Source organism: Oreochromis aureus, linkage group 11 (genome assembly GCF_013358895.1).
Source record: "Oreochromis aureus strain Israel breed Guangdong linkage group 11, ZZ_aureus, whole genome shotgun sequence".
NCBI classification, from domain to species: Eukaryota; Metazoa; Chordata; class Actinopteri; order Cichliformes; family Cichlidae; genus Oreochromis; species Oreochromis aureus.
The window spans coordinates 1,430,743-1,456,999 of NC_052952.1; the positions used below are offsets into that span (position 1 = coordinate 1,430,743).

Consider the following 26,257-nt stretch of genomic DNA (forward strand, 5'->3'; position numbering starts at 1 on the left):
CTGGTCATGTATGGGAGCTAGATAAAGGGCTTAACTGGTACAGATTAGAGTCCTGTACAAGTGCTTTGATTAATCAGTAAGACTAGAAACGCATATTAATGTAATTACATCACATTAGGGTTTTTTCTGCAAAGTTGCAAAACAAGGTAGAAATCTGAGTATTAACCTGTATTAGTCTAATAGGAGGCTCTAGCCTTTCTAAGTAATATTGTACAGGCTTTTAAAACCAACCCAGATTAGGAAGTGCCACGATCGAGGGGGGCGCTGCCACGACGGGTATGATAAGATCTGACCTGCAAGGTCACTCAGGTGTCGGGGCGAGCAGGGAACACACCTGGGCGAGTCCCCTCACCCAGATCGACTGACTCCAGAACCCCCTGCATTATCTACATCTGCTGACTCTGAGGTGGTGTATGGAGCACAGGGACCCAACACTTCCTCACTAAACTGCAATGATAAATAAAGCCAGTGTTTCCACACCAAAATTCAGTTCCTGTAATCACCCGTGTTCTACTGCTGCTCTCCTTGAGAGAGGAGAAAGAAATCTTTGTTCAAAATTCTTATTTAAATATTTTGATTTATTTATTTTTTTTGCTTTAATCTCAAATGTGACAAATGTGACTGACCACAGACATTAAAGAATACAAATGAATAAAAGTACAATATTGATGCTCAAACTTGGTCACAGAAGATGTTAGCCTTTGATTGGAACTTTGATTTTCAGCTGTGGGCCAATCACTGATTTTCCACAGAAGGACAGTTTGCCAGCTTCATTTTACCAGAATTCAATTTCTTTCTTTTCTAGCTGAGACTGCAGTTTACAGACCCTGAGATCAATGACCTGCAGCGAGACAAATGTGAAGGCTTCACTTTCATACCATTCAGTCCCTCTGCATCCTGGACATCCAGGAAGGGCGCAGGTCCCCAGATTCGGATGGTTCCATCGTCTGAGGCACTGGCCAGCAGACCGGGCACCACGGGGTTCCAGCTCACACAGTTGACTGTGCGGGTGTGACCAGTCAGCTCTGCGATGGGCAGCTCACTGCGCCGGTGCCAGATGTAAACTTTGTGGTCTAACAAGAGAGAGAGACGACCTCATCAGCAGTTGGTTGGATCACACTAAGGTGTGATGAGCAGCACAAAACCTTCTTTTAACATCAAGAACAACTTTTGGGATTCACTATTTGTATGACTGTCTCTTTTATAGTACAACATTTGTGGAGGACGCTTTTTGTTTTCTTCTTCCTTAGAACTGAACATGCTTTGGTCTAACCTTCACTACCACTGGCAATGAAGTCTTCATTGTGCCCCCCGAAGCAGGAATGGATGGTGTAAAAACCCTGGGTGACACCTTGGTACTTCCTCACCAGCACCCGGTCCTGCAGGTCCCAAAGGTGCACTCCCTGTGAATAAGAGGCGCATTTCAACAATCAAGACAAAGCTGAACTGAAGCAGCTGAAATGAAAGAACATGTGATACGAAATGTCAGGAAGTAATCAGGAGCTCACCTGAGTAGCAACATTGAGCAGAGCTAACCTTCCATTTTTGGAAACAGTGAAAGACATAATGGGATGGTCCTCCTGCACTCTGGAATGACAACATACACAAACCAAGTTCATTGTAGAAATGAGGCTTCTTACTGCTCCTCCCTAATTCACTGATCATCACAAGAGACGTCTCAGTATTTGACATGGCAGCGTTTTTACCCTCCACCCTGATGTAATCCTCCTGGCACAGGACTCTAGAGTGACACCAAATTTTTCAATGGTGGACTAAAAAAAAAAAATCCTAGGTCGCACCAGTGCAACTAACTTTTCGAGTACAAAATAAAAATAAAAAGAATCCGCAACTCTGAAAGTCTCCCTGTGGTCAACAACAGACACACATTATGCCCCTATCGTGGTCTAAACCAATCAGAGATAGTCAGGGGCGGGACCTCTCTGATTGGCCCTGTTCCAGTTGAAAGTGCAGGTGGATAGAGAGAGGTGAGTAGCTTGAATAAAGCGATATCAATTCATTAAATCCTGAATCGACTTTTAAATATAAATGTATTTTGCCAGAAACGCCAGAATCTCAGGTTAAAGCTCACAAAACTATTTCAACAACCACCAAACAGCAAATGAGAGCAGGTAAACCGATTCCACACAAAGACGTAAACACAGAGCGGACCGACGCATCAGAATCAGCTTTCTCTTTCTCGGCTATCTCACCCGATGGCCCGTACATGGACACGCTGTTGGGGCTGAAAGCCGACAGCTCGCTGATTCTGATGCGTCGGGTCCGCTCTGTCTTTACATCTTTTTGCGCTGATTCTGAGCTGCAGGTTTTGTCTCTCTCGAACCAAAATTCACTGACCAGCAGCAAAAGAAGCAGCAAACTACGCTTCACATTTGATAAACATCGTCATGAATTCCCTCTGACTTTTGCTGTTTTGCTTCCACCACGATAAAAATCACATTTCATGCACAGCTCTCTCTCTCTCTCTCTCTCTGTACTTCAAGAACAGTTTCCCGTCTCAAATCTCTGTTTTCTGCATTGTTCACCAGTCTATTACCCACCAGTCTACCATAGTTTACAGCGCTGTCGGCCGCTGTCTTTTTTTCTTTTTTTTTACTTTACCTCGGACAAGAAAGCCTAATTTCTGCTGTTCAATACTGAAGAAATTTAAACTTTTTAAAATTATGCAAAATTGCAGAATATTTTTAAGGTTATCTGCTATAAAACGCCAGACCAGGAAAATCTGCTTCATGTTCTGTGTTTTATTCTCAGTTACTTTGACACAAAGGCATCTGCTGTGATGTTCACATCTCTGATGAACTCTCATGTGTATCATTACTGATAAATGATCAGAATTATAATATTTCTGACTGTCTGAGACAAAATTGAATCGAATCAGGACTTTGTGAATCGGAATCGAATGGATTATAGAAATCAGTAATGATACCCAGCCCTAGTGAGCAGCCTAGGCCTGACAGAAGTGGATGTAGCTGTGGGTAATGAGAAAAGATGAAAAGAACGATTGATAACTTTTGTTAAGTTAAAGACTGAAATTCATAGCCAGCTCTGACACGGAGCCATAGGAGCCACGGAGTCAGAGGAGGCAGATATGATGATTAAGTTTAACATTGTCTACAAAATTGCCAAAGAGTGCCAACGCACGTTAAGCACAAGCAGTTTTTCAGTAAGTTATCTTTCTTGTAGAAATGCGCTCCAAATAAAGAACTTTGTGTTGACAAGGCTGTTAGTTAATCATTTACAAATTAGTAGTGTCTGTATCGACAGCAATTTTCCCCTCCAAAAAAGTGCACATGTAAAACTGCGGTGTTAAGCGATGCGATTGAAAAATTTGGGTGCGCCTAACTTTTGTGCTGGTGCGCCTGCAACCGTGGCAAAAAGTTAGTCTAGAACCCTGCCTCTTGGTAATTTGTGACACCTTCCAGTCTTCAACCAGAAGCTAACAAGTCCAACTTTCACATGTTAGGTGAATATGTTCGATACTGATGACCACAAATGTTATTACAGAGATAAGAGCATGTCGTATGATTTCAAAGTGCTACACTACAGTGGTTGGAAATGTCCAGTTTGTCCATGTAAATGGAGAGTCCTCTTCACCCACTAAGGTCAATTATGGTGTTCCACAGGGTTCAGTGCTAGGACCAATTCTGTTTACATTATACATGCTTCCCTTAGGCAGCATCATTAGAAGACATAGCATACATTTTCACTGCTATGCAGATGACACGCAGCTCTATCTGTCCATGAAGCCAGGTAACACACACCAGTTAGTTAAACTGCAGGAATGTCTTAAAGACATAAAGACCTGGATGGCCGCTAACTTTCTGCTTCTTAATTCAGATCAAACTGAGGTTATTGTACTCGGCCCTGAAAATCTTAGAAATATGGTATCTAAGCAGATTCTTACTCTGGATGGCATTACCTTGGCCTCCAGTAACACTGTGAGGAACCTTGAGTCATTTTGACCAGGACATGTCCTTCAATGCACATATTAAACAAATATGTAAGACTGCTTTCTTCCATTTGTGCAACATCTCTAAAATTAGAAATATCCTGTCTCAGAGTGATGCTGAAAAACTAGTTCATGCATTTATTACTTCCAGGCTGGACTACTGTAATTCTTTATTATCAGGATGTCCTAAAACTCGCTGAAAAGCCTTCAGCTGATCCAAAATGCTGCAGCAAGAGTCCTGACAGGGACTAGAAAGAGAGAGCAGATTTCTCCTGTTTTGGCTTCCCTTCATTGGCTTCCTGTTAAATCCAGAATTGAATTCAAAATCCTGCTCCTCACATACAAGGTCTTAAATAATCAGGCCCATCTTATCTTAATGACCTTGTAGTACCATATCACCCTATTAGAGCACTTCGCTCTCACACTGCAGGCCTACTTGTTGTTCCTAGAGTATTTAAAAGTAGAATGGGAGGCAGAGCCTTCAGTTTTCAGGCCCCTCTTCTGTGGAACCAGCTTCCAGTTTGGATTCAGGAGACAGACACTATCTCTACTTTCAAGATTAGGCTTCAAACTTTCCTTTTTGCTAAAGCATATAGTTAGGGCTGGACCAGGTGACCCTGAATCCTCCCTTAGTTATGCTGCAATAGACGTAGGCTGTTTGGGTCTTCCTAAGATGGACTCAGTATTTCTTATTATTTATTAAGATTATTTAAGGTTATCATTGTCTAATACTTAAAGTAGTTTGATGATCTGAAACATGTAAGTGTGACAAATATGCAAAAAACAAAGTCGTGAATAACTCCAAGTTTGATCATATGTGGTTGCTTTGCAAAACATTTCCACATTTCTTTCATATTAATCACGTGTGGAGTGACCGAGTCCTTATAAGGAGGACCTGGTACAGGTAAGAAACGTATCAGCTGACACACATACTATGATCTATCTCATGGACGCACAGATATAACGGCCAAACATGACCTTTGTTGGCTGAGATCAACATACCAGAAATTAGTATCTGACATTCATTAAGACACTTGCAGCGAATATCTGTGGTTGTTTCTTAAATCTCATCTCATACAGGATAATTTCCTGAAACAGCTCCACTTGCTCTTTTGTCAGCTGATCCAACAGATCTATTTATTCCAGACTGTAGAAGGCAAACATCTCTACAACCAGTGTTTTGGGACTGAAGTGTTAAGTAGTTTCTCGGATCCTTGAAACTGTTGCAGAGACATCTCCAGAAAGACAACAGATACAATTACTATTAAAGCAATAATGACTAATTAGTACTTCAGCTACTCTGATGACGTACATGTTTCTGTCTGTCAGGTCCTCAAAATTGTATCCTCGGATGCGTTGGTGGGTGTCAGATGCGAGGACTGTGCGGCCATCACTGAGACACCACAGGCACTGCACCCGAACTCCCTCCCAGGAGTCCAAGAGGTTTCCATCCAAGTCCTGGGAGTTCACCAGAAACAAAGCAAAATCAGGAGGACGTCAGCCTGAAAATGATTGTTATCAGCCCAGAAACACTCACTGGCCAGTTTTATGTTGGACCAGGTGGGACCTCCTTTTCACTTTAACACTGAATTAATTTTGAGCAGCACAGATTCAGCAAAATGCTAAAAAATATTTCTGAGGTTTTGCACTAAATATTTAGCAATGACCATGAGACACAAGTGGTCACCCAGATTTATTGGATGTTTTTAACTTGTGGTCCCTTTTTCAATAATAATAATAATAAAAACTAGAACGTGTGGCTCCCGGAGGGTTTGCAGTGGGATTGATGCTACCCGTGGACTCAGACTGTAGCTCGATGTTAGTGGAAGCAAGGCGTTGGAGAGAAACTGCTTGTTTGTGTACAGTGAAAAAAAGGTGTGCCTAATAAAGTGGCAGCCATTGGGAAATTGATGCGTGTTTATGTTAATCATGCTGTAAGTTCATAATGAGAAACGGAGTGGGCAGCAATGTGGAAAAAACTGAATAACCACAGACGGACAGACGGGTATAGTTTCTTTAGACTGTTTGAAACTTGTTTTTAAAAAAATCATTCTGTCATCATCACACTGAGAAACTCTGAGGCCAATAAATCAGTAACAACATGAGGATGATCAAATCATTTGAACACATCAAAGAAACACTGATGATATAAAAACATGAAAAGTTGTGACATAGTCTCAGGACGATGGTGAATAAGACAGACACAGTTCAGACTTCATGTTTCGATTTATTCTTTAGATTTCTTTAAACTCTTAGTTTGTGCATAAGTCTTGAGTCACTCGTCATGTCTCTATGTTTGTATAAAGGAGGCCAGACTCTCACCTATCTACTGTCATTTTTTTAATTTTTAAAGTGCTCTTCAGCTGTATGAGGCTGTTTAAACATTAGGACATAGATGACTATTAAAAACAAGTGTTTAGGCTACTATGTGAATTCAATCAATTTAAAGCTTTCCTGTTTGATATGCAGTTTGTTTTTGTTGTTATTCTTGAAACCTTCAATTAGTTTCCAGGAGGAGAGTCCGAGCTCTCACAGTGACCCAAAGATAAAGAGACGGAGGTTTTCATGAACGCAGCAGACATAAACACACTAAGCAGGCATGTTCTGACTTGTCAGCAGAAATTACTTCTGCATATTTTTAAGTTACACTTTATTATAATGATGTCTTGTGAAGTCTTGTTAAATTCTCACTTCACTATATACGATGTGTGTGTGTGTGTGTGTGTGTGTGTGTGTGTGTGTGTGTGTGTGTGTGTGTGTGTGTGTGTGTGTGTGTGTGTGTGTGTGTGTGTGTGTGTGTGTGTGTGTGTGTGTGTGTGTGTGTGTGTGTGTGTGTGTGTGTGTGTGTGTGTGTGTGTGTGTGTGTGTATATCAGGACACACAGACAGTCAATGATGTCTCTCTGCAAAAAACATGTGCGTGTATAACATACATCATTTATATAAAAACTGGCCACACCATTAAAACACCAGACTTTCCACAAATTCATAGTTTTATGTTTATATTATTGAACGTACCTGTCTTGTAGTGTTTGTGAGGCTCCGCCCTCTGTAGCTGTGCGTGTGTGTTAATAAGCTTGTGTTGGAACACACTTCCAACCGAATCAAACGGATTACTGACATCAGCCTCTTTACATTAAAGGTCAAAGTTTGGTTAAAGGGAAATCAGAGCTGTAGTCATTTTCATTAATGTTTTTGTTGTTGTTTTTTAAATTTATCATCTATTACTTGTAGTTATATTTATGACGTATTTTGGTTCTATGAAAATGTATGTTTTATTGTAAAATGTTTGTATTGTGATTGAAGCCCAACAAGGGACAATGGTTGAAAATTAGCAATAGTTCTAAACTTACATCAGCTTCATGTTTTGTACTTGGCCTATGTTAAACTGCACTGTCCCTTTAAAGAAAGAACGAAAGAAAGAAAGAAATGTTCTGTGTGATGTGGACTCAGAGAAGCTTCCTATCTTGGTTGTAATGAGTGTTTTTTCATATTTATCAGTTTGAATCAGTCTGACCGTTCTCCTCTGACCTACAAGATGGAGAAAATGTTTTCTGCCTTTAAGGCTGTGTTGGAGCCTGTGGACACCGAGCAATGCCCATGCAGTGAGGATACTCACACACTGGTAGAACTGGCCCCTCTGGCCGCCGGTGACAAAGCGTTTGCCATCTGGATTCCAGGCCACACTGGTTAGGCTATCCTCGTGGGACTGACTCATCTTTGTTCGTAACTCCCCCGTCTGTACAGTCGAGCCCAGAGCACAGAGAAAAGATCAGACACCAAACATAATAAACACAGAGATGCAGTTTTCTCTGATTGGTCTATGAAAAGGTAAGATTAAAAAGGAACGTCTGGTCCAGGGTCCGGTGCAGTTTCACACGAAACTGCAGCAGCAGCTGGTGTGGAGCAGGACGTGTTTAAGGATGTGCTGATATTCAGTTAACAACCCAGTGAACTCTCACTCGCTCTTTAGTTTTTCGGTGCATAAACGCATCTCTCATGTCAGCCAGGTTTCTTGTAGTAGCTACTTTTACTCTAACAAATCCACTGTACACAGTCTGCTCAGTGCATTGTTCACAAGTGAAAGCAATTTATTGATGTTGAGACTTTCATTATCTTTAAACATTTAGAGCATAAATATTCCAGGTAGTAGCTCGATAAACTGGCAACAGGTGCGCTCAGATGGACTACACGAGGAAACAGTTTTACAGTGTAAGCCTGATATTCCTCAACATAAAAACCCAAAAGAATTTAGAGTTTCTTCAGCTTTAGATACAATATCATTTACAGATTTAAAGAGTCTGAGGTCATGTTCCCTGCACTGGTTGCTGCGCAGCACTTTTATGGGAGGTCAAACTATTGAAAAGCTGGACTCATCACGCAGCCAAAGACTGAAGGATTTTAAACTTCCCTTTGACAGCAGACAACACAGAATATGGGCCCTTATTTTCAAGGCATGAACTCGTTGCAGTGCAAGTAAAATATTCTTTTACACTTCAATAAGTGTAACTAAGTAACAGTTATTGACCCTAAGTGTTACTTACAGGGTCGCTTCACAGATTTCACACCGTGTCAGCAACTGTTTGTAATAACCACCATCTGCCTCTGAAAAACTAATCTGCTTTATGTTTTAGTCAGTGTTAAAATGTCAAAATTAAATATTTAATTTATTTTTGCACAAAATGACGTACTGACACAGAGATGCTTCTAAATGTAAAAATGATGTTTGACTGTGGAAAAGAGAATTTGCTCCAAGGAAAAGCTTTGTGGGACCGTTTTTTAAGGCGCTGATTGGCAGAGGATCTCCCCATTACCACACAAATACATTATATATCATGTTGTTAATATTATGTTACACATATATCCAAATGTTTTGACAATGAAAACAAATCTAGTATCTTTATTTTCCCATTAAATGCACTCACCTGTGTCCTCAGATTAAAGGTTGAATGAATCATGAAATCGTAACACAGTTTTGTACTTGGTTCATAGCACTGGACCGCAGCGCTACCAGGACGGGACTGTGTGCGATACCAAGTTGCATAATGTGCTGCTGGACTGGACAGCGTCTGATGTGCTGCAGCTCCTGACAGTGTGTGATATTGTCTGATTGTGTCAGGCTGCCTGGATGGGAGGTGCACTGTATCATCAAGCTTTTGAACTGTCTGGCTGCCACACACTTGAGGCACCTTGGGCTCATTGTAGTCTAGGTTTCCCCTAAGTATCATCAAAAACCTTAAAACCTGAATCAGTGGTGGTGTAAGAATAGAAGAAGGCAACACGAAGCAAAGCTGCTGTGGAATTTGCTACCGTTGTTTTCACCTCCCTCAGTATTCTGAGAATCTCGGAGCTCCTTATTGACAAATGATCAAAATGTCAGTAAGGTCTAAAAGTCATATGCTGACATGCTGCACAGGCTTGTTTTTAGTCATTATCTGAGTCGACACAACGATCAGTGGGGACTCTCCTATCTCTCACTTTCAAGTAATGCACAAGTATTTCTCACAAGCACACATGGAAACACCGGCAGAGACGACCAGTCTGAGCTGAACAGGTGAGGCAGCAGCATATCAAGGTGAACTGCTATACTCTACCCATATTTGAATAAGTTGTCCTGGCCTGTAATATACTGCAGTTTTAAAATAATGGGTTATTCTGCATGAGTCTGACCTTTAGGCTGAGGTCACTGAGATTTGTAATGCACCCATGGCATCAATTTAAAAATCCTAATCTATGTTCTTCTCGAGTTATCGTGCATCAAAATGAAATAGTCTCATCACTTCACTTCATCTCTTAGAATCCAAAGAGTAATTAAAAAGTACTGTCTTATTCAAATGTTATTTAAACTGCCATTATATAGACAAAAAAAACAGTAAGAGACATTAATTAAGTCACCCAACAGGAGAAAGACACAGGACCTGACATCTGCAGCAGCGTACAATCCAAAGTTAAGGAAAGTTTCGTCCCCCACTGAACAACCTCTGACCATGACATCATAATTGTATTTAAACGGTATTGATCAACCTCGAATGGCCTGTTGTGACTGGCCAGAATTCACCAATGATAACTTCATAAATTCTGCTTCTTTGGTTTATTTACATTTGTTTTTAATTAATTGAAAACCGAAGGTAAGATCCATCTATGACAGGGCCCGGACCCTGAGGAACTCCAAACACAGCAGTAATTAAAGTTGTTGTTCATTCTAATACCATTTCTAATTATATGTAAGATTTCACAAAATAATTATTTAAGATTTACAATCAATAACACTTAATCCTATGGAGGAAGATGTACAGATGGGTTCATTCATCAGAGCAACACTGCTTTAGGTGTCATATTTTGAACAACACAAATATGTACAATAAAGAAAATATCAGAATAAATCCTATAAATATATATTGTAACATTAATTATGAATTATAGATATAGAAGACTCAGCAGGTTGCTTCATCAATTATCTCATGATGAGATGATGATGCTCAAACCCAAACTCCATCTTCGTATCCCCACACTGTTGCAGTTTCTGCACTTTAAGCTTTGATCTCACCCTCAGCTGCACTGGGAAGATAAAAAACTTTGTACTGACTGTTAAACTACATGAACACAGACTGTGCACACAGTGAACGCAGCTGTAAGGTCGCTATTCAGCGCTCAACTGAATTGTCAGATGTACAAATATTTGCAATTATGAGATTTGTATAAAATATTTGTCTAAGCCATAAATATGTTGGCACTCACAGTGTCCTGGACAAAGTTTCATTAAGACTGGTCCACTTGTCTCGGAGAAGACAGGGACTATATGAACACTAGGGATGGGTACCGGTGTCAGTCCTGACATAAACGGTAGTAACCAGACCGAAAAGCAGCGCACATTTCAGTGTTTTATTTCGGTGCTTTTTTTTTTTTTTCCCTGAGCCAATTCTAGCCAATCATTTTACGTTTCCGAGGATAGTAGGCGGGCCCAGGTACGTACGTTCTTTTAGAGCAGAGCTACAGATTAAAAATGCCCAAGGCGAAGCGATCAAAGTCTGGCTGTACTTCACAGCAAAAGATGCAAACTCAGCAGCCTGCAACAAGTGCTTTAAGCTGATACTGTGATACTGTCAAAGGAGGTAACACCTCAAATCTGATGAAACACCTGGCGACGCATAGCGTTTTTTTTTAAAGCCGAGAAATGCACCGTGTTTGATAGCTTGCTGCGAGACCTCACACCGTGCACATCTACTGCGCGGTGTGGTGCCTGTTATCGGACCGGAGTTAGCAACATCCCCCAAAAACCCGAAGAGGAGAGTCCTGGCCCCTAGCCCTGTCAGTGTAGCAGAAATGATGAGGATGATGATGGCAGCAGCAGCCGTTCTTCCCTGCGTGAGTAGCTTAATGTTGTTTGTGTGTAATTTACGTTGAGTACACTAACCACGTTATTACATTAATGCATGTAAGGTGAACTAGCAAACACCGTGGTAGTTACATGCGGTGTCTTCTTGTTTGATGGCAGATGCTCCCTTCACCCCGGCCAAAAGGCTAAAATGACCAAAGAAAAAGTGGAAAACAGCTAAACATGAGAGGTTTTGGACACAGTTTGTGTTTTTCCCATTGTTTAAGCACTGCTTCCAGCAAAGAGTGAGAAAACATATATGCCCTATAGCTGCAGAAAAGGCTAACATTGTTATCTTTTTTTGGACCAAGGTTTTTGGACCAATTTTGTGTTCCCCATTCTTTAAGCACCGGTTTGAGCACCGTTTAAGCACCGGCACCGTTTCAAAAGTACCGGTTTGGCACCGGTATCGGATAAAACCTAAACGATACCTATCCCTAATGAACACTGGGATCATAGTACGATTTCTTTACAACTGATAAAGGTAAGATATATTTTAGAGCTTTTGTTCAATATTTTGTTGAAGAACCTTTCCCAGCTAATACAGTCTTTTTGAACAAGCTTGGCACACCTATGTTTGGCAGTTTCAGCCACTCTTCTTTGCAGAACCTCAAACTTCATCAGGTTAATGGAGAGCATCAGTGCACAGCTTTTTTCAGAGGTCTATCCAGAGATGTTCAGTCTGGTTCAAGTCTGCCGTCTTAGGGTCATGGTCTTGGTCCCAGTCCGAGGTCCAGTCTACTCTGCTTCAGGTTATGCCAGATCGGTGGCGAATAAGACCTTCATTTTGAAGGCTTTCTTTTCTTCCCATGCATTGGATTTCCTTTGTTTCACTGAAACCTGGACTTCACCCGGTGAGTTAAGCGCCTTTTCTGAACTACTGCCCGCTGGCTGTGCTTATTTTAGTGCTCCGAGAGCTTCTGGTCGTGGCGGGGGGGTAAGCTGTTGTTTTTAAAGCACACTTTGAGTTTAAGCAACTATCCTTATGGACATGACACACCAGCTTCGAACTTTTGTGTGAACTGGGCCACTCGCCTTCGTTGCCGTGTAGTTTATCAGCCTCCTAAATATAACAAGGAGTTTTTATCTGAGTTTTCGGAGTTTCTCGCTGACTGTACATCCTGGTATGACCAGATCCTGCTGCTTGGTGATTTTAATATACACGTCTGTTGCCCATGAAGCCCCTGCCTAAGGACTTGATGGACCTGGTGAACTCTTTTAATCTTGTTCAATCTGTTAAAGGTGCCACTCAAGAACGTGGTCACACATTGGACTTGGTGTTATCATCTGTCTGTAACTTACATGTGGAGGATGCTGTATTCTCTGACCATATGCCCATTGTATTTGACGTTGTTCTTCTTAGTCCTGTTGTTAAACGGGCTGCACCTATGCGATGCTATCGTGCCTTCGGCTCAGATACTGCTGAGCATTTTTCAACACTATTTGAACAACTTGTGTCCAGTCCCTGAGTCGTCCTCCGTAGATGGATTACTCTCTCATCTGGACTCTGTTTGTAAATCTGTCCTTGATGTGGTTGCTCCTCTAAGACTCGGGCAGTGTAAACCCAAGGCCAGTCCTTGGCTAACCGATTTTACTCGAGCCACTAGAAGAGAATGTAGGAGATGTGAAAGACGATGGAAAAAGGACAGGCTGTACGTCTCTCTGGAAGCTCTTAAGACGAGCTGGAAAGCTTATCAGAGGGCAGTAAAGGCCGCCAAAAACTCCTATTTTTCACAATTTATTGTTGTTAATTCACTTAACCCTCATGTTTTGTATAATACTATAAATTCTGTACTGAATGCAGAGGATCATGTTCTTTTGCAGTCTTCTGAGGTTATGTGTAATAAGTTTCTTAATTTCTTTGTGGATAAGGTTGCCAGTTTGAGATCCTCCACTTTATCTTCTGTTGACCCAGCTGTGCATGTTCCCTGTTCAAATTTGCTTGTTGCTTTCCAACCAATTGTTCTACCTGAACTAGAGAAGCTTGTGTTAAATGCTAAACTGTGTGGTTCTCCAAATGATGTCATTCATTCCAGTTTTCTCAAAAAGGTGTTTCCTACTGTTGGACCACATATTCTGAGCATAATCAATACCAGCCTCTTGTCAGGTCAAGTACCAAGTGAGTTTAAGCATGCAGTTATTCATCCCTTACATACACAGTAGCTTGCAAAAGTATTCGGCCCCCTTGAACTTTTCCACATTTTGTCACATTACAGCCACAAACATGAATCAATGTTATTGGAATTCCAGGTGAAAGACCAATACAAAGTGGTGTACACGTGAGAAGTGGAACAAAAATCATACATGATTCCAAACATTTTTTACAAATAAATAACTGAAGAGTGGGGTGTGCGTAATTATTCAGCCCCTGAGTCAATACTTTGTAGAACCACCTTTTGCTGCAGTTACAGCTGCCAGTCTTTTAGAGTCTGTCTCTACCAGCTTTGCACATCTACAGACTGAAATTCTTGCCCATTCTTCTTTGCCAAACAGCTCCAGCTCAGTCAGATTAGATGGACAGCGTTTGTGAACAGCAGTTTTCAGATCTTGCCACAGATTCTGGATTGGATTTAGATCTGGACTTTGACTGGGCCATTCTAACACATGGATATGTTTTGTTTTAAACCATTCCATTGTTGCCCTGGCTTTATGTTTAGGGTCGTTGTCCTGCTGGAAGGTGAACCTCCCCCCAGTCTCAAGTCTTTGCAGACTCCAAGAGGTTTTCTTCCAACATTGCCCTGTATTTGGCTCCATCCATCTTCCCATCAACTCTGACCAGCTTCCCTGTCCCTGCTGAAGAGAAGCACCCCAGAGCATGATGCTGCCACCACCATATTTGACAGTGGGGATGGTGTGTTCAGAGTGATGTGCAGTGTTAGTTTTTTCCGCCACACGTTTTGCATTTTGGCCAGAAAGTTCCATTTTGGTCTCATCTGACCAGAGCACCTTCTTCCACATTGTCCCCCCACATGGCTTGTGGCAAACTGCAAAGAGGACTTCTTATGGTTTCTGTTCAATGGCTTTCTTCTGCCACTCTTCCATAAAGGCCAACTTTGTGCACCTAATCTGTCCTATGGACATGTGCCACGATTTCGACTGTGTCCCGACACATGGCTCGTTTGAAGCTTTGTAAGATCCCAAAAGCGCGGGAATAAGTAGTTATGGTAATAACGGACTGAAACAGAAGATGGCAGCACTGCATGTACAAGGATTCGTTAAACCGAAGAAGAAGAAGCTCTGTCCCAGAATTCATAGCCAACAGTTGTCAACAATGCTAGTTAGTTTTAATATCACTCTTATTAATCTTTCTGGGTCACAAAATAAACGTTAACATATTTTCAGGTGAGAATGTAGCTGTTTAACCTCAAATATCTGCTCAGTTTATCAGAGACACCACATATCAAAACTGCTCCCCTGGACCTGTTACCCACCAGCTGATAGAGCCGGGGTTCTCACTAGAGCCGGTGAGAACACGGAGCTCAAAACCCACCACTGTCTTTCGCTACTCAGATTAAACATACATAAGTCACTTAGATAACTTAAAATGTTATTGTTTGGCTTTTTTTTTTTTTAGCTTTATTTGTTCCTGAGTAAATCGGTTTGGCTGAGAAAAGTTATAGTTTTTGCACAGATGAATAAACGTCAAGCAGATAACTGATTATCAGAAGTGTGAGATGCTTGAGAACATACTCCGGTGTCCTGTTATATTTTAGATAGCAAGGAGCAGACGGCTGAGTTTATTAAACTTCACTGAAACAATCTGCAAATTTCATTAAAAGTGTAATAAACTATCATCTTGTCTTTATTTTTAGTTAGCACCTTAAACACTTAAAGCTGTAAGCTAATGATAGTTATATAAGAGCAGATGCATGCTGGTGCAATAAGCTGCACGTTTTTTCGTCCAACGGATGCATGATCCGACTAATCGCAAAAATAATTGGTGAGTCGACTATCAAAATAATCGCTTGTGGGCCCTAATGGACAGATTCCCCACCTGAGCTGTAGATCTCTGCAGCTCGTCCAGAGTCACCATGGGCCTCTTGGCTGCATTTTGATCAGCTCTCCTTGTTGCCTGTGAGTTTAGGTGGGACGGCCTTGTCTTGGTAGGTTTACAGTTGTGCCATACTCCTTCCATTTCTGAATGATGGCTTGAACAGTGCTCTGTGGGATGTTCAAGGCTTGGGAAATCTTTTGTAGCCTAAGCCTGCTTTAAATTTCTCAATAACTTTATCCCTGACCTGTCTGGTGTGTTCTTTGGACTTCATGGTGTTGTTGTTGCTCCCAATATTCTCTTAGACAACCTCTGAGGCCGTCACAGAGCAGCTGTATTTGTACTGACATTAGATTACACACAGGTGCACTCTATTTAGTCATTAGCACTCATCAGGCAATGTCTATGGGCAACTGACTGCACTCAGACCAAAGGGGGCTGAATAATTACGCACACCCCACTTTGTAGTTATTTATTTGTAAAAAATGTTTGGAATCATGTATGATTTTCGTTCCACTTCTCACGTGTACACCACTTTGTATTGGTCTTTCACCTGGAATTCCAATAACATTGATTCATGTTTGTGGCTGTAATGTGACAAAATGTGGGAAAGTTCAAGGGGGCCGAATACTTTTGCAAGCCACTGTAAGAAGCCAGGCTCAGATATTTCAGTTATGTCGAACTTTAGACCCATCTCTAAACTTCCTTTTCTGAGTAAGATCTTGGAAAAGATTGTTCACACTCAGCTGATGGATTATCTAAATAACTCTCAAATGTTTGAAATATTTCAGTCCAGCTTTATGCCGTTTCACAGCACAGAGACAGCTCTCATAAAGGTTATGAATGACAGCGACGGACTGTAGTAAACATGTAGTACTTATATTACTGGATATGACTGCTGAATTCGACACAGTGGATCACGACCTGCTGATCTCTCAATTACAGCATTGTGTGGGCATTTCTGGTGTGGCACTCCTGTGGATAAAATCATATCTGTCAAACAGGAGCTTCCAGGGCTCTAGACTAACTTTTTGACATGGGCGCACCGGTACGCCTAACTTTAAAAATTTAGGCGTACCGGCACAAAAGTTAGGCGCACTCAAATTTTTCAACCGCATCGCTTAACACCGCAGTTTTACATGTGCACTTTCTTTGGGGGGGAAGTCCATACAGACAATATTCATTTCTAAATTATTAACTAACAAACTTGTGCTTAAATTGCTTTGTCAATATTGTAGAAAATGTTAAACTTAATCATCATCTCGGCTCCTCTGACGACCTGTTTGCTGTTGCCTGCTGCTGAAAGGCAGTGGGGAGAGGGGACACTTGGGCAGTGCATTTATTGCAGCATATAATGTGTTTTCTGGATACACTGCTGTTTTTTCAGCATTCAAAGATTGATGGCTCCGTGTCAGAGCTGGCTATGAATTTCAGACGGATCAGGCCTTAACTTAACACAAAAGTTATCAATCGTTCTTTTCATCTTTTCTTATTACCCACAGCTACATCCACTTCTGTCAGGCCTAGGCTGCTCACTAGGGCTGGGTATCATCACTGATTTCTATAATCCATTCGATTCCGATTCACAAAGTCCTGATTCGATTCAGTTTTACCTCAGACAGTCAGAAATATTATAATTCTGATCATTTATCAGCACTGACACATGTGAGACTTCATCAGAGATGTGAACATCACAGCAGATGCCTTTGTGTCAAAGTAACTGAGAATAAAACACAGAAAGACATGAAGGAGATTTTCCTGGTCTGGCGTTTTATAGCAGATAACCTTAAAAATATTCTGCAATATTCTGTAATTTTGCATAATTTTAAGAAGTTTAAATTTCTTCAGTATTGAAAAGCAGAAATTAGGCTTTCTTGTCGGAGGTCATTTACGTGAAAAAAGAAAAAGAAAAGAAAAGACAGCGGCCGACAGCGCTGTAAACAACTGTAGACTGGTGGGTAATAAGCCAATGAATGATGCAGAAAACAGAGATTTGAGACGGAAACTGTTCTTGAAGTACAGAGAGAGAGAGAGAGAGAGAGAGCTGTGCATGAAGTGTGATTTTTATCGTGGTGGAAGCAAAACAGCAAAAGTCAGAGGGAATTCATGACGACATTGATCAAATGTGAAGCGTAGTTTGCTGCTTCTTTTTGCTGCTGGCTCGGTGAATTTTGGTTGGAGAGACAAAACCTGCAGCTCAGAATCAGCGCAAAAAAGAGCGGAAACACAGCGCGGACCCGACGCATCAGAATCGCTGAGCTCCGACAGCGTGTCCGTGTTCGGGCCGTGGGGTGAGAAAGCCGAGAAAGACAAAGCTGATTCTGATGCCTCGGGTTGCTCTGTGTTTACGTCTTTGTGTGGAATCCGTTAATGAATCGATATCGCTTTATTCAAGTCACTCACCTTTTCTCTTCCACCTGCACTTTCAACTGGACCACGGCCAATCAGAGAGGTCCCGCCCCTGACTATCTCTGATTGGTTTAGTCCACGATAGGGGAATAATGTGTGTCTGTTGTTGACCACACGGAGAGTTGCAGATTTTTTTTTTTTTGTTTTTTTTGTTACCGGTGCAACCAAATATTTTTTTTAGTCGCACCACTGAAAATTTTTAGTCGCACCACTGAAAATTTGGTCGCACTATAGAGCCCTGGCTTCTGTGTTAAGTTGGGTTCGTCATCATCCTCTGTGGCCCCTCTGCCATGGGGTGTACCACAGGGATCTATTCTTGGGCCATTACTGTTTTTGTTGTATCTCCTGCGACTGGGTGCGATCTTTCGTAAACACAATGTTTCATTTCATCTATATGCTGATGATTGCCAGCTTTATTTACCTTTCAGTCATTCTGATAGCTCCCCAATTAGACTCCTGCTCGACTGCCTTAGCGATGTTAAGTCATGGATGGCTCTAAACTTTTTAAATTTTAATGAATGTAAAACAGAAGCAATTCTGTTCGACCCGAATCGTTCCTCTGATACCCCTGATGTTGACCTTGCTGCTCTGACCCCTCACCTGAAGAGCTCGGTTACCAATCTTGGGTTACAAATCGACTGTGCACTTACTTTTGATGGCCACATGAATGGGGTGATGAAATCATCATTCTATCATCTCAGGCGTCTGTCGAAGGTCAAACCTTTTCTTTCAAGTTGTGTTTGGAAACTTTTATCCATGCTTTTATAACCTCACGCTTGGATTATTGCAACTCCCTTTTAATAGGGGTTGGACTGGGCACTCTGATGCCTGCAACTAGTACAGAATGCTGCGGCACAGTTTTTAACTGGTAGAAGGAAATTTGAGCACATTACTCCGGTTCTGGCCTCCCTGCACTGGCTTCCAATTGAATTAAGGATTCATTTTAAAGTCCTTTTTTTGGTTTTTAAATCTTTAAATGGTCTGGCACCTGCATATATGTCTGATTTGCTGAAGCCCCATGTCCCCACTCTTTCGCTCCGGTCACCTGAGCAGCTGTTGCTCTCAGTCCCCAAATCACGGCTGAAACTGAGAGGAGACCGAGCGTTCTCTATCGTGGCTCCAAAACTTTGGAATAATCTTCCTCTTCACATTAGGCAATCGACATCAGTGCTGGTTTTTAAATCCACATTTTTATTCGCTGGCCTTTGACTCAGTGGTTCACTGGCTTCTATTTACTTATATTTTATTGTTTTTACTATGTTTATCATTTTATCGTACTTATTATTCTTATTGTATCTCTTATATTTCTGTTGTTCAGCACTTTGGTCAGCCTTGTGTGTGCTTTATAAATAAACTATGATAATGATGATGATGATGTTATTATTAAGGATGTCTCTGCACATTGGTACATTGATTTTTGCCTCTGCCCTGACTTGTCTAGTCTCACAAAAAGTATCCCCACAGCATGATAGTGCTACGGCCATGCTTTGCTGCCGGGGGATTGGCCGGGTGATGAGCAACACCTGGTTTCCTTCAGACCTGACTCTCGGCATTCAGGTCAGAGTTCAACCTGTGTTTCATCAGACCAAAGAATTCTGTTTCTCGTGGTCTGAGAGTCCTTCAGGTGCCTTTTAGCAAACTCCAGATTTACAGGGGAGTGGTTTCCATCCGGCCACTCTACCATAGAGGCCCAATTGGTTAATGCTTTGAGCCATTCACCCATGCTCCCTCTTAGATGCACTGCCGAGTATCTTTGGAATACCGGAGAAAACGGAGAGTAAACCCACACGGTGAAAACAGATTGGTCAAAGAAAGGTCCTCACAAACCTCCTGGTTATGCTAATCTCCTTGCTACGAGGACAGTACTTCCTATTTTTCTGAATGTGGATCCCTGGTTACTCTGCACTTGTGAGGCTTTCCATACCTGCACATTCCACAGCCACAGCTCGGAGCAGTCGTCAGGGCCACAGGCTATCAGATAAGCATCATCAGGGCTCCATGCCAGGTAGGAAACACCATAAGCATGACCTTCAAGAGTCTTCATCAACTTCAGCTGCTGGATTTCCTGTGATCCAACACACAAACAACAATGTTCCAGTCACTACAACCATTGTAATAACTCACTGACTGATTGTTGCTATTCTGAAGTGTAACTCTTGATAAGCAAATAACTGGTTACCATGTCGACTTGCCACACAATGACTGTGGTGTCTTTAGATCCAGTTGCCAGTTTTGTGCCATCATTGGAGAACTTGCAGAACCAGACTTCATTGCAGTGTTCTGTGAGAATCTGCTGCGTGTAGCAGGGGAACTGTTTCCTGTACACACACGCACGCACGCACGCACGCGCACGCACACACACACACACACACACGCACACACACACACACACACACACGCACACACACACACACACCATATAAAGCCTAATCACAAACATGAGCAGATACACTGGTTTGCCAAACATACCTCAGACTTAGTGCATAAAGGAAACATATAGCTGACATATTCTTATCATCTAGATTACAGACTGTTCACTAATCTAAATGTTTCATCCTGCAGGACAGCAGAAAAAAAAAGCACAATCAGTTGAGGTGGAGCACAGTATTTAACAGTATGTGTGTTTACTGACCGGCTGCAGGAGTGGTCCAGCAGCAGAGACACAGAGTCCAGACCACTGTCCAGTTTGGTGTTGTGGTAGAGGCAGCGCTCCCTCTGGAGTTCCACTGCCTGCTTCAAGAGAGTCTGCAGACGACGGGGAGGCAGCATCACTGACGGAGGCAGGTAAGCTGTGCACACACACACACACACACACACACACACACACACACAGAATGAATACAGAGCATAGAGCTGGAAACACTTTTTCATTTTCATGTTTGTGTTTAAAACAGACCTGTGTTAGCAGTCCGGCTAAATGTGCAAGCCCCCCCCCTCTTATTATGCATTACTGCATAACTAAAAAAAATGTAATGTGATTACAGTAATGTGTTACTTTACATTCCCTCGTGTGCACAACAACAGGACAAGCCCAGGGAACGCTGAGGTAGTAAAACAGGAGCTACTAGATCTCATTTTAACATATGGTATAGAAACTGAACATTTAACAGTGTTTCCTGAAAACCCTCTGCTGTCTGATCATTTCCTGATAACATTTACATTTACAATAATTGATTACACAGCAGTGGAGAGTAGACTTTATCACAGTAGATGTCTTTCTGAAAGCGCTGTAACTAAGTTTAAGAATATAATCCACCCACTGTTATCATCTTCAATGCCCTGTACCAACATAGAGCAGAGCAGCTATCTGAACGCTACTCCAACAGAGGTCGATTATCTTGTTAATAATTTTACCTCCTCACTACGTACGACTCTGGATACTGTAGCTCCTGTGAAAACTAAGGCCTCAAATCAGAAGTACCTGACTCCGTGGTATAATTCTCAAACACGTAGCCTAAAGCAGATAACTCGTAAGCTGGAGAGGAAATGGCGTGTCACAAATTTAGAGGATCATCATTTAGCCTGGAGAAATAGTTTGCTGCTTTATAAGAAAGCCCTCCGCAAAGCCAGAACATCTTACTATTCGTCACTGATTGAAGAAATAAAATTCTTATCATTAGAGAAAAAATTACCCATAACCATTTCACAGATGTATCAAACATCCATTAGAGAAAAAAAGAGTAGTTGTCAAACATCCAGTTGTCAAACAGATCAGATCTGCAGAGGAATGGCTTATTTGAAGAGTTTCAGTCAGGTTTCAGAGCTCATCACAGCACAGAAACAGCTTTAGTGAAGGTTACAAATGATCTTCTTATGGCCTCTGACAGTGGACTCATCTCTGTGCTTGTCCTGCTAGACCTCAGTGCTGCGTTTGTGCAGTTTTTCCTTCCCACTGTCACCAAAGTGCTTGCTCATAGGGGGTCATGTGATTGTAGGGTCTACCTTACAATATAAAGCACCTTGAGGCGACTGTTTTTGTGTATCTTTAATGTAAGATCAGCCAAAGTTATGTCAGGTGCGGTTTTTGATTTTTAAAGCCTTTCAAAGCACTTTTGATCACACCTGCACACAAAGATCATTATTACTCATTTGAAATATTATATCCAGATATGTTGCTATTTGGAAAAAAAGGCTCCTTCCAGGGACAAATAATAACTGGACAACTTAAACAGGAAATAAATGCTAATGTCAACTGAGAACCAGTAAGACAACCAGTGGGTACTGCATATAGGAGTTACTCCTTTGCTTGTCAGTGTACACACACACAGCATGTGACCGTGTGAGTCAGACTGCACTCACTTTGGAGTTTGTCCAGCAGTTTGGTTCGCGATGCTGTGCCTTTGCCCTCCCACTCAGCTTTGGCTCGCAGATCCTCAGCATGACTGCACATCAGGTACCTACAAACACAACACCAGTTACTATCAGAAACACCCACGTCAGCTTTTACAGGGAGCACATACATAGATGGACGTTTTATTGTAAGGCTAATTCCTGTTTGAATTTTTCATGCATCTCAGCATCTTTACAGCTGCCAGTATCTACAAATGTTTTCAAGGCATCGTGTTTTTGACAAACTACACATCTGTCATCCATCACTGTGACACAAATACCCAGCATGTTATATTAGAATATTACTCTTTTTTCCATCATCATCATCATCATCTCAGAATCACACTCAGCTTCTTCGTGTGCTGGTGAACTGACCCGCTCAGGATGTGGATACGCTCCGTATTATATTTGAGAGGGGTGAGTTCGGCTCTGAGGACCTGCAGAGCCTCCAGGACCTTCCCATCCTCCAGATATTCCAGATATTTCTGCTGCAGGAGTAGGAACTTCATCCGCTGTCGAGGAGCAAAAACAAAAACAAGGATGTAAATTATCACCATATTTTACACAATGCTGACATATAATAACACAAATCTGTTGTTACTGAGCTTTACAATATTGGGACTCACGTCTGGCTATTTTAAAGGAACTTTAAACATCAAGTTGAAAATGTAGTTACCAACCAGACTAACAATGGTTGTTCATGCTGTGTCCATTATGTCAGTCTAACACATGGATGTCAAACTCATTTTACAGTCAGGGCCTCATACGGTCTACTTTGATGTTACGTGGGCTGGACGAGTGGAAGTAGTTTAACTACACATTTAATCCCATCTAATTACAAGTAAAGGAAGTGCAGCTACATGTTGTAGTAAATGATCTGTTAGCACAACTCTCGGAGCTTAAACTATGAGAAATAAATGTGTAAAATACCTCATCAGCCACACTGCACTGTGATTATAAAACTGGGTTAGTGTTCATTCACAGACATGTTCTTATTTATAGATTTTTATCTTGTTATTTTTTACACTGCAGTCACAGTGTAAACACAAGCAGACATTTCTAGTGTTGATAGTGTAATTCAACTGTTCATCTGTTATTTAATCACTGTGGTGTAGTATGAGTGGACATGTGGGAGCTCTTTAACAGCAGGAAAAGCTGAAAAACTTATTCAAATACAGTTTAGAGTCAAAAATGTGCACATTTTCCAAAGTCGACCAGGCTAACGTTCGACGCCCCTGGTCTCCAGTATGCATCTGCTTTGTGGGTGTTGGCTAATTGTCACAGCGCTGGCCATATTTTGAAGCAGTGTGTGTCAGTTTTGCTGGTCTGTGTTTTGTATGCGTGTTCTCTGCCTACCTTTTGTGTATAGTAATGATAATAGTCTTGTCCATTTGTAAACAGCGCTGAAGCAGGGCTGAGCTGCCCATTTGTTTTTGTACAGTTTCTCTTGTTTATTAAATTAAAGGGTTAAAGGTCGCGCTTGTCTTTCGCTTGGTTTAGTTTTCACGTAGAGTTTAGTTAGCGCTCCTTTGGAAGGACTTCCTTTGGTTGTTATTTTGGCCTTTGCTCCCCCTGGAGGTTATGCTTTTAGCTCTGGTGTTATTGGTGGAACAATAAACCTCACCCTTATCTGTAAACTGGCTACTGGGGACGGGGCGGGGACCCCCTTTTTAACCCTTATGTCACTCCTGTACCCCAGACTGGGACATAACACTAACATTTAACTATTAATGAAAAGCCAGTATAACATCAAATGAGTTCCTGTGTAAAAATGCTGTGGACTGAAAACAAAACTGGGAAACTGACTAAAATAAAACTGCAGTAAACTGTCTTTTATCATTTCATCTCAAACTGCTCCATCTAATCTTAGTGGATGCAGTAAACAAACCCAAAACAAACCAATGATCATTGCTGAAGTGTGCAGACTATAGTAAAATAAAATGTGTGCTTTGGGTGTTCAGTAAGATTAGCGGTGCACCATTTGTCTGTCCGTAAGCAAACTAGCCAAACTTTATGAATAACCTGCAGGCAGCCATGTTTACTTTAGAAAAGCATATAAGGTGTGATGGTTGCAGTTCTGTTTATTAGTGTACCTATATGATATGCCATCAATGTATAGTCTGTTCTCAATGAAAGAGGTTTTATTCTAAATCATTATAATTCTGGCTCAATGTTCAGACTACTGACTTTATGGTAAACTGATGTTGTCTGAGGCTTGTGAGGCGGTCCACTCACCACTATAGCACTAGGAGAATGCATCAGTGCCTTCAGCTCATTCAGATCACTCTCAGCCTGTATGAAAAGGGGAAACACAAACTCATCAACAGACAAGCAAAGAGATCACACAAACCTTTACTCGACCTAAACACAGTGCACAGACTACTGTAACAGCCTGCTGAAGATTTAAAAAGCAGTTCAGAGAACTTGGTTGCACCTTGTCCCACTCTCCTTCAATGACATGATTGCGAAACTTGGTGGCAGAGGGGTGTTCCAGTCTGCAGCCAGACTCTTGCATCAGGAGGTCCACCGTCTGACTATGAACAGTGAAAAGAAACATCCATATTAATACTACTGAGCATGGTGAAGCATCAGCACTCACCTGTGAGAATTTTAAACACATTGACTGGAAAGTTGTGTCATGTGTGAAATAAGAAGCTGTACTATATGAGACTAAGGTCCATCCTTCATATAAAAATGTAGCAAGCAGGAAAATGCACAGGTGTGTCACTTATCACAGACTCCTTACTGTTATATATATATATATATATATATATATACACATGTTGCTATATGTAAACAAAACGTTTAGCCACTTATTAGAGGCCCATTCTAAACCAGGAAAGTCCCCACATATTACATCTGTGCAGGATTTTCATATTTAAAATGGCCATAAGTTGTGCGATCATGTTGGACACAGTACGATGTGTTCTTTATATTCGGACAGTTCATAGTTTGCAGATTTGCTTAAACACCACATATAAGACTTGCACCGTATCGTGATACACCGGTCCCGATGCCGTATAGTTGTGTCTGATATAGTTTATTAGCATGTATGTGACACACTGCGCGGGCCTACTCATCCATCGCTCTGCACCTGCAGCCAGCGATAAACGAGTGAGGAGGATCCATCCTGAGCATCTTCACTTCCTCAGGCACTACACGGTGACCTGCCGTCCCCGTGGCTGCTTGCTGTGCTGAGTGACATCAACACTAGCTACCTGAGCGGGCTCACTTACTTGAGACCTAAATCGTTCAGATGTTGTCCTATGAGCCTGATGACATCCTCCTCAGACTGAGACAGGCGCTTCTTCTTCTTGACCCCCGACCCGCCATCCGCCGTGCTGCTGCTGCTGTTGTTGTTGTTGTTGGAGGCGGGCTGGGCTGCCACACCGTTGTTGTTGCTGACAGCGTTGCCATTGTTAGTTACCGAGATAAGTCCGTTGGAGTGAGCGGCCACGGTGGAGGACGACTCACCATTCTGAGTACCGTTTCGACAGGAGAGCTCGGAATCCCGGTCCTGTCCTCCACCGTTAGCCTCCATGTTGCCCCGGTTTATATGGGGGTTATGATGCGTGTACGAACAGCTGACAGGTCCACGGGGATAGCCAAACCTCTGGTGCGGTTAGCGTGGGGCCCACTGACCCAGATGCAGCCGCAAATTGCAAAGCTCCCCCTGCGCCCGAGTCTCTGTTCGGCGGCGTCAGCCTGGACGATAGCCGGTGTTCAGCTCGGAGGACCAAGAAACAAACACCGGAGTTATTTCGAAAGCTGCATTTTGAGAATTTCGACGGTATTTAGTGCTGTCAGTGCTGTTAACGCTGCGTTCAGGCTGCGGAGTAGCGCTTGTTATTGTTGCTCTTAGACAGCTGCAACCCTGATATGGCCATACGCGGTGACGTCAGCGGAAATTCCTTCACGTCGGTCTTGTTTGCTGTGCGTCACCGTTAGGCGTCGCTGTTTCCCCACCTGGGCTCGACCTTCACGTCTCCCAGCATTTTTTTTTTAACAACGTGACGAGATAATTTAGGCCCTAACCCTTACCATCAAAGTCACATTTTTTAAATCTACGACAGAAGTCTAGATCCAGACTCACAGCTGTACATTTCGCTAGAATCATAACAAACATGGAGTTTAATCTCTGTACAAAGATGCAGTCTGTGCACATCTGTAGTCCCACTGCATACATG

General features: G+C 42.0%; 1 protein-coding gene across 1 annotated transcript in view; it reads right to left on the bottom strand.

The window, feature by feature from the left end:
• wdr26a (WD repeat domain 26a) overlaps nt 1-25,956 on the bottom strand; it is a 28,803-nt gene extending 2,847 nt beyond the window's left edge. The window contains exons 1-13 of the mRNA XM_031734708.2: nt 25,307-25,956; nt 24,505-24,604; nt 24,306-24,362; nt 22,446-22,582; nt 22,041-22,138; nt 20,374-20,530; nt 19,921-20,059; nt 19,666-19,806; nt 7,586-7,705; nt 5,280-5,425; nt 1,509-1,587; nt 1,274-1,403; nt 879-1,073 (exon numbers count right to left, since the gene is read on the bottom strand). Coding sequence (XP_031590568.1) covers nt 879-1,073; nt 1,274-1,403; nt 1,509-1,587; nt 5,280-5,425; nt 7,586-7,705; nt 19,666-19,806; nt 19,921-20,059; nt 20,374-20,530; nt 22,041-22,138; nt 22,446-22,582; nt 24,306-24,362; nt 24,505-24,604; nt 25,307-25,611 — 1,804 coding nt within the window. The 5' untranslated portion in view covers nt 25,612-25,956. The remainder of the gene's footprint in view (nt 1-878; nt 1,074-1,273; nt 1,404-1,508; nt 1,588-5,279; nt 5,426-7,585; nt 7,706-19,665; nt 19,807-19,920; nt 20,060-20,373; nt 20,531-22,040; nt 22,139-22,445; nt 22,583-24,305; nt 24,363-24,504; nt 24,605-25,306) is intronic.
• Between the last annotated feature and the right edge of the window lie 301 nt (nt 25,957-26,257).